The sequence below is a fragment of the Trachurus trachurus genome, assembly GCF_905171665.1.
Source record: "Trachurus trachurus genome assembly, chromosome: 9".
Classification (NCBI taxonomy): domain Eukaryota; kingdom Metazoa; phylum Chordata; class Actinopteri; order Carangiformes; family Carangidae; genus Trachurus; species Trachurus trachurus.
The window spans coordinates 28,910,517-28,924,587 of NC_139895.1; the positions used below are offsets into that span (position 1 = coordinate 28,910,517).

At 43.5% G+C, this 14,071-nt stretch overlaps 2 protein-coding genes across 2 annotated transcripts; both read left to right on the forward strand.

Annotated features, from left to right (window-relative positions):
• Positions 1–852: 852 nt before the first annotated feature.
• Positions 853–8,730, forward strand: septin5a (septin 5a; the record flags this gene model as incomplete). Its single annotated transcript, XM_083978744.1, has 11 exons — positions 853–927; positions 2,198–2,288; positions 2,507–2,593; positions 4,115–4,238; positions 4,361–4,495; positions 4,653–4,770; positions 4,868–4,969; positions 7,391–7,487; positions 7,574–7,709; positions 7,845–7,947; positions 8,509–8,730. The coding sequence occupies 11 exons, from the start codon at positions 853–855 to the stop codon at positions 8,569–8,571; spliced, it is 1,131 nt and encodes a 376-aa protein (XP_083834870.1). The 3' UTR covers positions 8,572–8,730.
• A 2,981-nt stretch (positions 8,731–11,711) lies between these two features.
• gp1bb (glycoprotein Ib platelet subunit beta) lies at positions 11,712–12,713 on the forward strand (the record flags this gene model as incomplete). The annotated part of the gene is made up of 1 exon (XM_083978681.1): positions 11,712–12,713. The coding sequence occupies one exon, from the start codon at positions 11,712–11,714 to the stop codon at positions 12,333–12,335; it is 624 nt and encodes a 207-aa protein (XP_083834807.1). The 3' UTR covers positions 12,336–12,713.
• Positions 12,714–14,071: the final 1,358 nt, after the last annotated feature.

Here is a 14,071-nt window from a genome sequence, read left to right on the forward strand (position 1 = left end):
CTTGATGCATCAGTATTAACAGTCCAACCAGGTTCAACCATCAGCCAGTGAGATCCTTCTACTATGCTGAGTCATGTCTCTGTCACATGAACCTCAGGTGGAGATGATGCTGAGCCAGCTCCGTTCACACGCACACTCAGAGGCACAACACTCTCTGAACTTGGACCGACAAGTTGATTTACTCAATAACCCGATGATGTCACTGCACAGGCCGGCGCTTGTTGTGTTATTTCTTCATCTGTTGTTTGGTCTGCAGCCGTTATCGGAGTCAAGTTCAGACCAGTTCTCCATTGTTTCATATCTTTTCTCACAGAGGTCAACAGCATCTACATTCTGTCCGTCCCTAGTGGTCGTTCCTCTCAGCACAGAGATTTATTTTTCAGCCGTCTGAGCTGGGGGAGGGAATACAGACTGAATGAATGAGTTTCTTTTAGACTTTCACTTCTTCCATCCCTGCCTTGTTTCCTCCCTCAAATTACCACCTCTCTCTTACTCTCTCTCTCTCTCTGTTTCCCTCCCGCTCACTGAGAATTCCTCCGTACCTGTCTGAACAGGGAGAGTCGGACCGCCACAGGGCAGCGGAAAGAAAGAAATAAGGAAAGACAGAGAGGAAGGAAAGAAGGAAAGGAAAGGGAATCAGGCGAAAGAAAGGAGGAGGAACAAAGGGCACATATTTAAAGAGCAGAAACAGGGAAGAAGGAGTGTCAGAGACAAACTGGGGAAAGACGTCTCAAGTTTATCAGGGTTTTCTCCAGGATTGAAAACTGCTGGATCCAGTTTTCTGCCGGGTTGTTTTTTTCACTTTCGGAGGCCTGTGGCTATTTCGGTCCGTCAGTGTTGGGGCGGTTTAGGATGGATGCCATCATGCTGCAAGAAAAACTGGTGGAACGACTGCTGTGCCCACGAGTGAGAACGGCTAGACAGAAGGTAACAAAGCTGGATGTATGGGGAGGGAATGTGTGACTGAGTGGGACAGTATTCACTCATTAAAACACCATTTACAAGTGGAAAAGTTACAATCGGAGTTAAGGATTAGTTAAGTGCATGAAGAACAAGCCCTCACACCTGTACTACACCCACTGCCACTCACTTTTTGGTGCTGTCTGTCTTTGTGTGGAGACGTCTGAGCCCAGTTTGCTCATGTGATGTTTCTCCACAGTGAGAGATTTACTGCTCAGATGATCTCTCTTTGCTCCAAGTGGTTTTTTTTCATTTTTTTTTAAAGATTACTCATTGATTTATATGCAGCTTTCTTCATTTTCACTCCTCTGGCAGTTTGGCAAGTATGTCTGTCATGCACTGATTGCACCACCTGTGGTTTGTGTGTGTGTGCATGTGTGTGTGTGTGTGTTTTTATAAATGCAATCCTCACCCTAGGGGGCTGTCGGAAATGCCTGTGACAAGTTATGACAGTGTATGAGGACGCTGACTGTGTGTTTGACTTGTGTCTTTGCAGAGTTTTAAAAAAAAAAGAGCTTTTCAGGTCTGTTGAATGCAGCTTCTGTGTCTGTGTGTGTGTGTCTCTCTGCGGGCCTCCAGTGTGTATTTATATCTACACATGTCAGCACGTAGTACTGTATGGTGAAGATGACGTTGTGCCAGATGCAGCAGAGGAAACCTGCTGGACTGAGAGCTACTGTCCGACACAGCGAGAGCCTGGTATCCTGTGGTTCTCTTGTGCGTCTGCTCCTCCGAGAGATTTACTGGAAAATCTGAGACGCTGGTTATTCTCAGCCGCACACAGAGGAATGCTGCTGTGCACGTGTTTTTCCATGCAGTTGTAGATTTTCTGTATTATAGACCCAGTCCGTCTGTTGTGGTAATTTTACAACATCAGACGCTGCCAGATCCGTTTCGTCTTCAGAGCTCCTCTCACAGTTATTTCATTATTCGGCGTCTGTTTTTGGGCTGCTTGTTTTTGATGCTTTATGGAAGAACGGAAACAAACCGGTTATCCAATTAGTCAAATTAATCAGTAGCCTTTCTTGTTGGATTGAAATTAATTGTTAAAATCATCAAAGAACATGTCAGATCATCTCTTGTTTTTTGAAATGTGAGCATGTGCTACATGAAGTTACAAGTGAAATTCCTGCAATCAGAAATTTAAGCAATAGCTATGAGTTATTTCTTGTCTCACATTATTAATCCACACTGAACACCTCCTCCTCTGTCTTCCTTGTGTCTTTTTCTGCCCCAGGAGAAACAATATGTGGGTTTCGCCACCCTGCCCAACCAGGTCCACAGGAAGTCTGTGAAGAAAGGCTTCGACTTCACGCTGATGGTGGCAGGTTAGAACTGACTGTGGTTTTAGATTGTGGTCTTTATGTTCATTTCCACTGATGTGGATAACAAATAACTCATTAGAATCATTTTGATCCAACAGCATCAGAAGCTGCAGCCTCTAAAATCACCACGAGGCTGAATCGACCTCTCTAGAACAGCTTCAACACAAAATGATGCATTCATTGCTGTTAGGTCTCAGAGTCTTGGCCTGTCTGTGTTACAGGAGAGTCTGGTATGGGAAAGTCCACCTTGGTCAACAGCCTGTTCCTCACAGACCTGTACAAAGACAGAAAGCTACTGAACGCTGAGGGTGAGTCGTCTTGCTCTTTATTATCTCTCTATCTGTCACAGTGAATGCACTGCTCTGTCACAAGCACTGTGAGATCTGGTATTAATGTAACACAGACTGGACTGTCAATCAGCTGTGTAGCTGCACTGAGGAAATCTGGTTAAGTGTCTGATTTAAGATGAAGATCCTGTAGTCCACAAGTCTGCTGATGTTAGATATTTCCTGAATTGGTACTGAGCGAGATCCATTGTTGACCATAAACTGTTAAAAACACACCTGGGTTACATGTTTGTTCATTATAAATATGATTTAGTGTATATCAAAAATAGTGTGTAATAATAACAATACTTCATAAATGCATAAAGCACTTTCTTTATCATAGTTACAAAGAAAAGTAAAACCAGATATACAAGACAGACTAGTAAATCCTCAGTTCTCTGCTCACTTCTTACTCATTCTCCTCACTAATCTCACATTAATGTCAGATGTTAAGATCTAACTGATGTGTGAGCCTGTGACTGTAGGGACCTACGTCTGTTTTCATGCAAAATAACTGCATGTGTTTTAGAGTTACTCTGCCATTCAGTCAAACATTTATTCTGCTATTTTTACCATGTGTTTATCTTGGTACAATTCAATGTCATATTCTTATTAGATTTTATTTGATACTAGTACAGTTATTAAAGTTATTATTAGAGTTTGAACAGGGAAGAACAAATGAGTATTAATCCATCACCGAAAATAGCCTCTGTCAAATGTCCCATTTAGTCCTGTTTGAATAAGGGATGCACCGATCCAATGTTAAGATCAGATATCTGATAATAGGGCTGATCAATGACATTGATCTATTCACTTCAACTTCCAGTACCACTGTTTAATTAACAGACTGTTTACCTTACCATGTTAAAGGGATAGTTCAACATTTTGGCAAATTGGCCCTTTGCCATAATCCCTATATTCTTAGGAGTAGGTTTGTTACCTTTAATTTTCGGTGCAAGCTGTTTTTAGAACGGCGGAGCAGAGCTGCGAGCTGCACAGAGCTACGCTACGGATTTCCCTCATCAAACTCATCAAATACACAATCCAACAACTCCAAAACGCTCTGGTGGACAAGTTGTGACCTGCACATTCACCACACTATGAGATAATAACGGAACGTTACGAGACAGAGTTGTTTTCGAATGTGCAGGTCACAACTTGTCCACGAGAGCGTTTTGGAGTTGTTGAATTGTGTGTTTGATGAGTTTGTTGAGGGAAACCAAGAAATGAGCCTCCGTAGCGTAGCTCTGAGCAGCTCGCGACTCTGCTCCGCCGTTCTAAAAATAGCTTGCACCAAAAATTAAAGGTAATGAACCTACTGCTATGACAAATAGGGATTATGGCAATGGGCCAATTTGCCAAAATGTTGAACTATCCCATTAAAGACAGTGAAGGCATCAGGGCTCAGTTTGCACCATTCTCTGTCTGGTTCGGTATCATGCCTAACCTGCTGCTCCACCTCATTTTCTACCTGTCACTGATGTTGCCCCTCCTTCTCTTCAGAGCGCATCAACCAGACAGTGGAGATAATCAAACACACTGTAGACATCGAGGAGAAAGGAGTCAAGCTCAAACTGACCATCGTGGACACTCCGGGCTTCGGAGACGCCGTCAACAACAACGAGTGGTGAGCTGGAGGACCTGCTGCTGTTGTGTTGGGCCTGGTTCAGGCTGCTCGGATGAATTCCCAGTGCCTGGAGGAGCTGCTAATATAGTCCGTGTGTGTGTTCTTGCATGTGTGTGTTGTAGCTGGAAGCCGATCACGGACTACATAGATCAGCAGTTTGAGCAATACTTCAGGGATGAGAGCGGGCTGAACAGAAAGAACATCCAGGACAACAGAGTGCACTGCTGCCTCTACTTCATCCCTCCTTTTGGGCACGGGTAATAACACACACACACACACACACTCTCTCTCTCTCTCTCTCTCTCTCTCTCTCTTACACACACACAAGTCAAGTCAACAATTCAAAGTGCTTTGATTTGTACATCTTACATAACTTCCCTCTCCTGCTCACTCTGTTTTTTTTTTTGTCTGCAGGCTCCGTCCGGTGGATGTCGAGTTCATGAAGGCTCTGCACGAAAAAGTGAACATAATTCCGCTCATTGCAAAAGCTGACTGCCTCACGCCCAACGAGATAAAGAAGCTCAAAGACCGAGTGAGTTTCAGAGCTGGGGCTCGGCAGTGTGAACCCGAGGTGTCGACTGTGTGCAGTCTGATCACTGTGGTTTGTCTTTGTGTGTGTTCACGTCTAGATACGAGATGAAATAGACAAGTTTGGGATCAAAGTGTACCAGTTCCCAGAATGTGACTCAGATGAGGATGAAGAGTTCAAACAACTGGACAAAGAGCTGAAGGTGAGTTTGAACACTCAGGTATCTTACATTTTAATATTAAAGGGATAGTTCAACATTTTGGCAAATTGGCCCGTTGCCATAATCCCTATAGTCATAGCAGTAGGTACGTTACCTTTATTTGTCGGTGCAAGCTATTTTTAGAACGGCGGCGCGGAGCGGCAGGCTGCTCAGAGCTACGCTACGGAGGCTAATGGGATTTCCTGGTTTCCCTGATCAAACTCATCAAATACACAATCCAACAACTCCAAAACGCTCTGGTGGACAAGTTGTGACCTGCACATTCACCACGCTATGAGATAATAACGGAACGTTACAAGACAGAGTTGTTTTCGAGGCAAACGCAGAGACTGCTGGCCGAAAAACTGCCCCTGACAGGAACGTGCATCAGCGGTTTTGCATGAATTTACCTCGAAAACAACTCAACCAGAGCGTTTTGGAGTTGTTGGATTGTGTATTTGATGAGTTTGATGAGGGAAACCAAGAAATTCCATTATCCTCCGTAGCGTAGCTCTGAGCAGCTCGCCGTTCTAAAAATAGCTTACACCGACAAATACGGTTGTTTTAATACAAAATAAAACAAAAACGAACCTACTGCTATGACTATAGCGATTATGGCAATAGGCCAATTTGCCAAAATATTGAACTATCCCTTTAAGATCATTTCCTGATTCAGGAAGTATTTTTGAATCATCTTTATATCCTGTGATTTTTTTGTGCAAAGAGATTCAGGTATCTGCCTCTAAATATTTCACCTCCACCTAATACAAACAGAGTATCAGAAACGTGTCTTTGCAGAAACAATGTTCCCATTACAGTGGATAATCCACAGGCTTCACTGTGAGCCACTTTCACTGGGATTTAACCTTTGGTAGAAAGCAGCTGTTGTGAAAACTGTTCACAGTGAGCTCTGAGGATTATCCAGAAGAAAGGCCTCAGTATGTTCCAAATCACCTTTGTCGTACCTCTGGTGTGTTAACATGTGTGCTGCTGGATGACCTCAGTTGAAGCCAGGACAGAAAGTCTGTGTTAATTGCACAACAGTGAACAATGAAAACTTCTGCTGTGTGATGGAAAACAGTTTTGCGCGGAACATAAAGATGGAACCTTGGTAAAAACGCTGCTTGAAGTAGGTACGACCGTTGGATTATCTGTTTTGTAAATAAAACAGAAAATTGCTGACACTGTTGACAGTGCTTCATCGTTGCGACAGAGCTGACCAGGCAGACATGTGACTCTTTTCATACCTTGACATGTTTGGACCGTGTTCTTCTGCCTTCTTCAGAAGTGTCCCTAGATGTTGGTGTAATGTGTGTTAGCTGATGTGATATAAGAAAGCCAGCAGGAAGAAGAGAGTAGGGCCGGTGATGGAGCAGGAAAAAATGCTGCACACTCAGCTCTATTTTCTTTTCTACTTTCTTTTGTTAAACTTGCACTTGGAGCTGTGTGTGCGGCGATTCTTCCCATTTTTTTAATATAAGAAAGCCAAACATCATTATTGCAGTCATAGACATAATGAACCCTATTGAGCCATTCAATGCATTATGCTGAGCAAAAATCAAAGAGTTTTTCAAAAATAATTTACTCTGTACTGAAATTATTTTCGTCAACTGTATTGATTTAGATGACGAAATCTCAAACCCTGGTCACATAAACCTAGGAACATCTATGCAGGTATTTGCCATTTGGGCAAAGGAGAGAATGTGTCCCTGTATAATTTGGATGAACTGACCCATTAACACATTTGCACTCTTAACCCCTCAACACCCCTCAACCTGTGGGTCAGGTTGCTTTTAATTTAAGGGACAGTTGTTTTCCAGGCAAATGCAGAGACTGCTTGCTTGCCAAAAAAAAGCGACGGGAATCGCATCAGCGGTTTTGCATGAATTTACCTCTAAAACAACTCTGTCTCATAACGTTCCGTTAATGTGCAGGTCGCAACTTGTCCACCAGAGCGTTTTGAAGTTGTTGGATTGTGTTTTTGATGAGTTTGATGAGGGAAACTAAGAAATCCCATTAGCCTCCGTAGCGTAGCTCTGGGCAGCTTGCGGCTCTGCTCCGCCGCTCTAAAAATAGCTTGCACCAACAATTATAGGTAACAAAGCTACTGCTGAGACTATAGGGATTATGGTAATGGGCCAATTTGCAAAATGTTGAACTATCCCTTTAATGCTGGGCCCACCAGAATAGAAGCATAGCAACATCTCAGGTGATGATGATGAGGGCTTGTAGCATGAATCCACTGACCGGCTGGGAAAATCAGCGCAGTCAGAATAAACTGCAGACAAACAGTGTTTACCTGCATTGTCCTTGTGTGAGTGTGTATCAGGGCGCAGCGCAGCGCAGCGTGCTTCCTCAGCTCTTTTCTGAGTAGATAAGTGTTCCAATAACAATAACAGCCCTCCCTCATGCCTGTGTGTGCAGGAGTGCACCCCGTTTGCTGTGATCGGCAGTAACACAGTGGTGGAGGCCAGAGGGCAGAGGGTCAGAGGGAGGCTGTACCCCTGGGGCATTGTTGAAGGTATGTTCATGTTCATGTGTGTGTGTGAAATCACAGACAGGTTGATTGTCATGATATAAACTGATCCTGTTCCTCCTCCTGCTCAGTGGAGAACCAGTCCCACTGTGACTTTGTGAAACTGAGGAACATGCTGATTCGCTCACACATGCACGACCTGAAAGACGTGACCTGCGACGTCCACTATGAAAACTACAGAGCACAGTGCATACAGGAGATGACCAGGTATACGTGTGATCACACCTCAACATGCTGACGTCAGCTTTTGTAAACATTTGAGATCTGATGCTTACAGATTCCAGTACAGAGTTGTCTGTTTCACCCCCACCCCTCCTCTTCTTCTTCCTCTTCTTCTCTCAGTAAACTGGCTCAGGACAACCGGATTGAGAGTCCAATTCCCATCCTGCCGCTGTCCACTCCAGATGTGGAAACTGAGAAGCTAATCAAAATGAAAGACGAGGAGGTGATAATAATAATAATAATATAATATTACTGAATGAAGGAATGTTTAGTAAGGTTACTTAAGTCTTCACAAATGTCTGCTGGTTCTATCTGTGTGTTCTATCTAAAACAATCTTGCCTTTACACAGAATTAATTCACCCCTTCTCTATGTCGCTCAAACTCTCATGTGTGTGTGTTTAAATGAGTGGAGTCAGGGGTAAACTCAGAGGAAGCGGCAGGTCTGACTGTCTAAAAACCTGCCCACTGGCACCTTTACAGTTCACTGCACTGTGACGCTGTGTTTGGGGGAAGGAACCTTTTGCAGCTGAACAAAGACACTGCTGTATCTGCAGCACAGACACAGCAGCGTACAGCTCCTCACTTAGATCACCCACCCACCTGACACAAGAGCAGCAAGGTTGCAGGTGCATGTTGTAAAATAATAAGTGCATAATAGTATAAGACCCTTGTAGTACACACACCTCATAACCTGTTTATTATTATTATGTGTATGTCTATGTCTGAACCAGTCAGGACTGATGGACATGAGTTTAACCCCCTAACCCTCCTCTGTGCCTGCAGCTGAAGAGGATGCAGGAGATGCTGAATAAGATGCAGCAGCAGATGCATGAGAAGGACCAGTGAGGTCCACTGGAGCTGAGCTGCGCTCCGACGCCACCTGCTGTTTCTCCTCTGAACGACAGTGACACCTTCCAGCTTTTGAACAATGGATATCATGTTTTAGTGGCAACTCTGGCTATACAGTACATTTCATCTTTGGTGCTTTGTATAGTTTGTCTGGAGGGTTGTTTCGTCAGAGGGTTTTTTTTTTCTTTGAAACTATCCGTTCGCCCACTTTGAAACCCCCACCCCCCTCATCCAGCCGTGGTTTAACAGTCATAACATATACTATATCATTAATGTGTAATTTAAATTACTACTCAGTGTCTCTAATTTATAAATGCATTGCTAGACTTTTTTGGATATTCTGTCAGGGTATGAACATATTATGTGCTATGAGATGTTTTGCAAAGGAATTTAGGTTCTTGGTAATGTTAAGATTTGAACATGGATATTGTTTTTTATGATGTGTGTGTGTGTGTGTGTGTGTGTGTTTGAGTGTGTGAGTGTATGTATTTCATGAAATTCCCTTTGATATCTCCAGGTATCCGTCCATAAAAGTCCCATTTGTTTGACAAAGGCCACAGTGACTTTCCTCCTTACTCAAAGCCAGCTTTAGCTCCTGTTTGTTTGCTCTCTGATCCTCATCAGTCCCTTCATGTTAACTTGTTTTTACATATGGCAAGTCAAACTGTTCTCTTCCAGCATTTTTACATGTGCTGGCTGAGCTGAAAATGCACTTATTGCCAGTGGCTAACTGTGAATGGAGAGCCTTTGACATTGTGAGAGGATTGGTGCATGCCATTGCTCATAGTCACAGTCACGCACGCACACACACACACTCACAGTGTGCTTTGTTGCCACTATGAGATGGTGAAAATAGCTCAATAATGAGGAACCAATGCTGTGTTTTTGCTTCTGTTTCAAACCTCTCTCCTTGGAAGTGACTTATGCCAGTGAAGATGTGTGTTAAGACTGCTTGAGCGTGTGTGTGTGTGTTTGAGTGTGCGTGTCGACTCCGCTGATGCTGAGAAACAGTACATATTTTGCCTGAAGGCTGTGAGCTCAGCCTGTGCCCCATTTATATATAAAGGTGTGACAAATAAACCTTGTTTCTCGTCAGTCCGGCCTTTCTGTCTTCTATGAACATGATGATGTCGTACTCGAAGTTCCCGTGAGCGCAACTCGACATCCTCTGTCACTTCCGGATGTCAGGGTCTGACCGGGAGAACTCAGAGCTGGAGCAGCTGCATGAACATTATCTGCTGATTCATGTTTATCTCCTACAGACATTCTTCCTCTGCGCTGCACGGCAGCCTCTCTCTGCCAGTCACATCTAAGACCCAGACATCTGAACAGAAATATAAGTGTGGTGGTGCGCTGTTGGGGGTGAGGGTCACAAAAGTACACATTTGTGGTACTTGTAGTTTACTGAAATGTTTAGAGGCCAGTACTGCACTCTTTTATCTATTTACTACATTTATTTGCCATCTTACGTTACTTTTTGGTTATCAATATTATATTATAGGCCAAGCAGATTATGTTTTAATAATCATAATATTCTGAAATGTGTTATTCTGCATGATCTATTTTTTTTTCATTAAAATTTCTAGAAAATGAACAGGAAGTTCAGAGCCCACCAACTAAAGAGTTACTGACACACTTTCCCTTTACGCATGTGTACTGTACATGCGTGTGCAGTAGGCATCTGTGTGTGTTCAATTTTTGACAGTGGTCTTTATCAGTCGGTGCCAGCTGGCAGTAACACACACACACGCACACACACACACACACACACACACACACACACACACACACACACACACACACACACACACACACACACACACACACACACACACACTCACGCACACACACAATCTTTCAAAGCACCAGTAGGAAACACAGTCTTCTAGTGAAGACGCGCAGCACTGAAGGTAAGACCCTCTCGTCTGACCTTATTCTCACTTTTCTGCTTTGTAGCTCTCGTACTATTATTCACATTAAATCAGGATGACCTTTGACCTTAGTTCCTGCTCCTAAACAAATTAGAAAGCAGTAGACTGCAAGGAAAGCAGAAGTTTTGAGAGTGCACTGGAAACATCCAGAAGAACGACACTGTACGTGCTGTAAAATAGATCAATTTTATTGTATTTTTGTATCAGTATGTTTTATTATAGTGTTTGGTACTAAACTAGAGGTGAACTATAAAGTAGTCCTGGTTAATTCAGTAGTTCATCACATGTAACAACAGATATTTTATTATTCAGAAAAATGTTTCTGGAAATTGTGAATTTAAGTCATAAAACAGTGTCAACTATTATTGTACTTTTTATAGTGAGAGTGAGCAGAAGAATTGTACAGTGATCTGGTCACTTAAACACACACTCAGCTACCACAGCACCACAAAGTACAGCCTCTCTGACATATGATTTAAGACCCTAATGTTTCACAGAGATGGTAATTACTGTGAGCCTCTTAATCCACACAGATAACAAAGGAACCACTGTCATTGTCAGAGCATAATGTATATCTTTGCTATGTTTGTTATTGTGGTCCACAGTTTGGAATAAAAGGGTTTATGCTGATTTATGTACAGTGCAATCCTTAATTTCTGTGACTGGTCATATGCCTGAATATTACAGCTGACTAGTCCTTTTACTATTAAGGTCTTCAATTGATACTATTCCTCTCCTCTCCTCTCCTCTCCTCTCCTCTCCTCTCCTCTATCCTCTTCATCTCCTCTCCTCTGTCCTCTTCATCTCTTCTCCTCTTCATTTCCTCTCCTCTCCTCTCCTCTCCTCTCCTCTCCTCTCCTCTCCTCTCCTCTCCTCTCCTCTCCTCTCCTCTCCTCTGTCCTCTTCATCTCTTCTCCTCTCCTCTCCTCTCCTCTCCTCTCCTCTCCTCTCCTCTCCTCTCCTCTCCTCTCCTCTCCTCTCCTCTCCTCTCCTCTATCCTCTTCATCTCCTCTCCTCTGTCCTCTTCATCTCTTCTCCTCTTCATTTCCTCTCCTCTCCTCTCCTCTCCTCTCCTCTCCTCTCCTCTCCTCTCCTCTCCTCTCCTCTGTCCTCTTCATCTCTTCTCCTCTCCTCTCCTCTCCTCTCCTCTCCTCTCCTCTCCTCTCCTCTCCTCTCCTCTCCTCTCCTCTCCAGCGATTGGCAACCATGAAGGGGTTTCTGCTCTTGTGTGTGCTCCTGCTGTCTGGAGGTCAAGGGTCATCAGCGTGCCCCCCGCTCTGCGTGTGTGGAGGCAGTCGGGTGGACTGCAGCAACAAGCTTCTCACCACCTCTGACCTGCCCACCAGTTTCCCTGCCGGGACCACCGAGCTGCGTCTCCACAACAACATGCTGACCTCCCTCCCTGAGGGGCTCCTGGATGATTTGACCTCCCTCCGCTCCGTCTCCCTTCACGGGAACTCGTGGGTGTGTGACTGTGGCGTCCTCTACCTGCGAGGCTGGCTGCTGCGGCAACGCTCCAGCCTTACGCCACAACTGGGCGTCAACTGCAGCTCCCCTCCCAGCTTGAGAGGACGGCTGGTGGCGTATTTAACCGAGGAGGAGATCCTCAGCTCCTGCCACTACTGGTACTGTGACCTGGCTCTGGTCTCGGAGGTGTGTCTGTTTGTGTTTGTGCTGGTGCAGGCAGCTCTGCTTGTGGCTCTCATCGTGTTCCTGAAGCGGTTTGAGAGGATGACCAAAGAGGCCAGGAGAACCACAGAGGAGAGCTTCACCGCCGGGGAAGGTCTGATGGAGTCGGAGTTCACACCTTTAAAGGATAACAGCATTTGAGATGGAATGGGACTGTGAGACCAAAAGAAGTGTTTCAGACCGGAATTTCAAAGTTCATTTTATGCCCAAGCAGGTGACAAATGAAAGGAAACCCTGAGTAAACAAGGAGAAAAACAAATACAGGTCCTCCCAACAGCACATATGTGGAAAGGTTTGATAAGACTGAAAATAATGTGACTCATTCACATCACCACATAACAACCAACTAATCACCAAGAGAAGTTTTCACTCAGAAGCTCCTGGACCACTACCGTCTTCCTTTAATTTTTCACACATGCACGTCCCTTATTACAGTAATCACTGGAGAGGCGATTCCATGAAGTAAAAAGAGAGGAACTGTGCTGTCTGTGTTGTCTGTAGTTGTGCACAAAGAGAGCGTATCTTCAACAAGTGTTATCACTGACCCAGTTTGAAAACCGTCTTCCTCTGTTTCCTGTAGAGTTTTCACTTAGTTTAGTTACAAAAAGTTGTTACCTAAATATAATAGAAGAATAAACATGTCAGTGGACTGTGGTGAACAATATTTTCTAGATTACCATGAACACATCTTTTACATTTCAAACCTTAAGGTTCTTGTTCATATCATACTATAGTAGCTAATATCAGTATTGGCAGTTGGGGTCGTAGTCTGCTAAAGTCCATTTTAGTTATAGTCTATCAAAAGTCACATAGGCCTAATGATTACAGGGAGAAACAACACAGACCATTTGTAACTTGACCAGTACCATGTGGCTGAAATAGGCTACTACTGTAGGCTACATGTCAGTATTCATTCATCATATGCTCATAATGAAAGTAACACTTCAAACTCCCTCACACATAATCAGCACTTGAGATGTTTTATTTGTGGATGTATGCAAGTAAGAAAATCTCAGCTGAAGAGTAAATGAGAATTATTATTTTTTATTATTATTATTATTAATATGTGTGATAGCTTTGCTCCTGTTTTTCAGGTGTTTTTTTTATATACCATTTCCTACATTTCAGACAAAAAAAAAATTCCAATTGGTCCATTTTTATGTTTGTTTAATTTGGAACTACACAAAACGCATGTGAAAGATTTCATTCAAATGTACTCAGTGCATGACAATACTGTATGGTTCTCTGTGTATTTCTTTGTTAACAACCAATGTTTATCAGCAGTGTTGTGCTAGTTACTGAAAAATAGTAACTAGTTACAGTTACTAGTTACTTCATAAAAAAGTAACTCAGTTAGTAACTCAGTTACTTAAACCAAAAAGTAATGCGTTACTGAGAAAGTAACTTTTTCGTTACTTTAAAAGGTTTTTTTTCCCAATGCTCCCATTAAATAAAGGTTGATTGAATTCCCCTCTAGCCTCATTTCAGTTCTGTAGCCTACTGATGCTGATGAAGAAACACGTGTTTTTATCTTCTTTTTACAGTCTATGGTTTTTATCTGTAAAATTTTACCATCATCATCATGCTGCATTGCTGCATGATGTCAGCAGTTACGTTTAAGACTGTTTTCAGTGACGGAAGTAAATTCACTCCAGCGGTATTTTTTTATCGATCGATCAGCTGTGTTTACCCAGAGCGATCAGCTGTTTAGCGTTTCAGGCGTCATAATTCGAGTCCGTCTGTCGGACTCTAACCGCTGCTGCTCGGGTGGAGTGGGTGCTGGTGTGTGCGCGCTGTGACTCAAGCTGTGTCCCAGTTCAGGGGCTGCAGCCTGAACTGAGACACAGCTTCGGTCTCGGATGCTGCGTTAGCAAAGT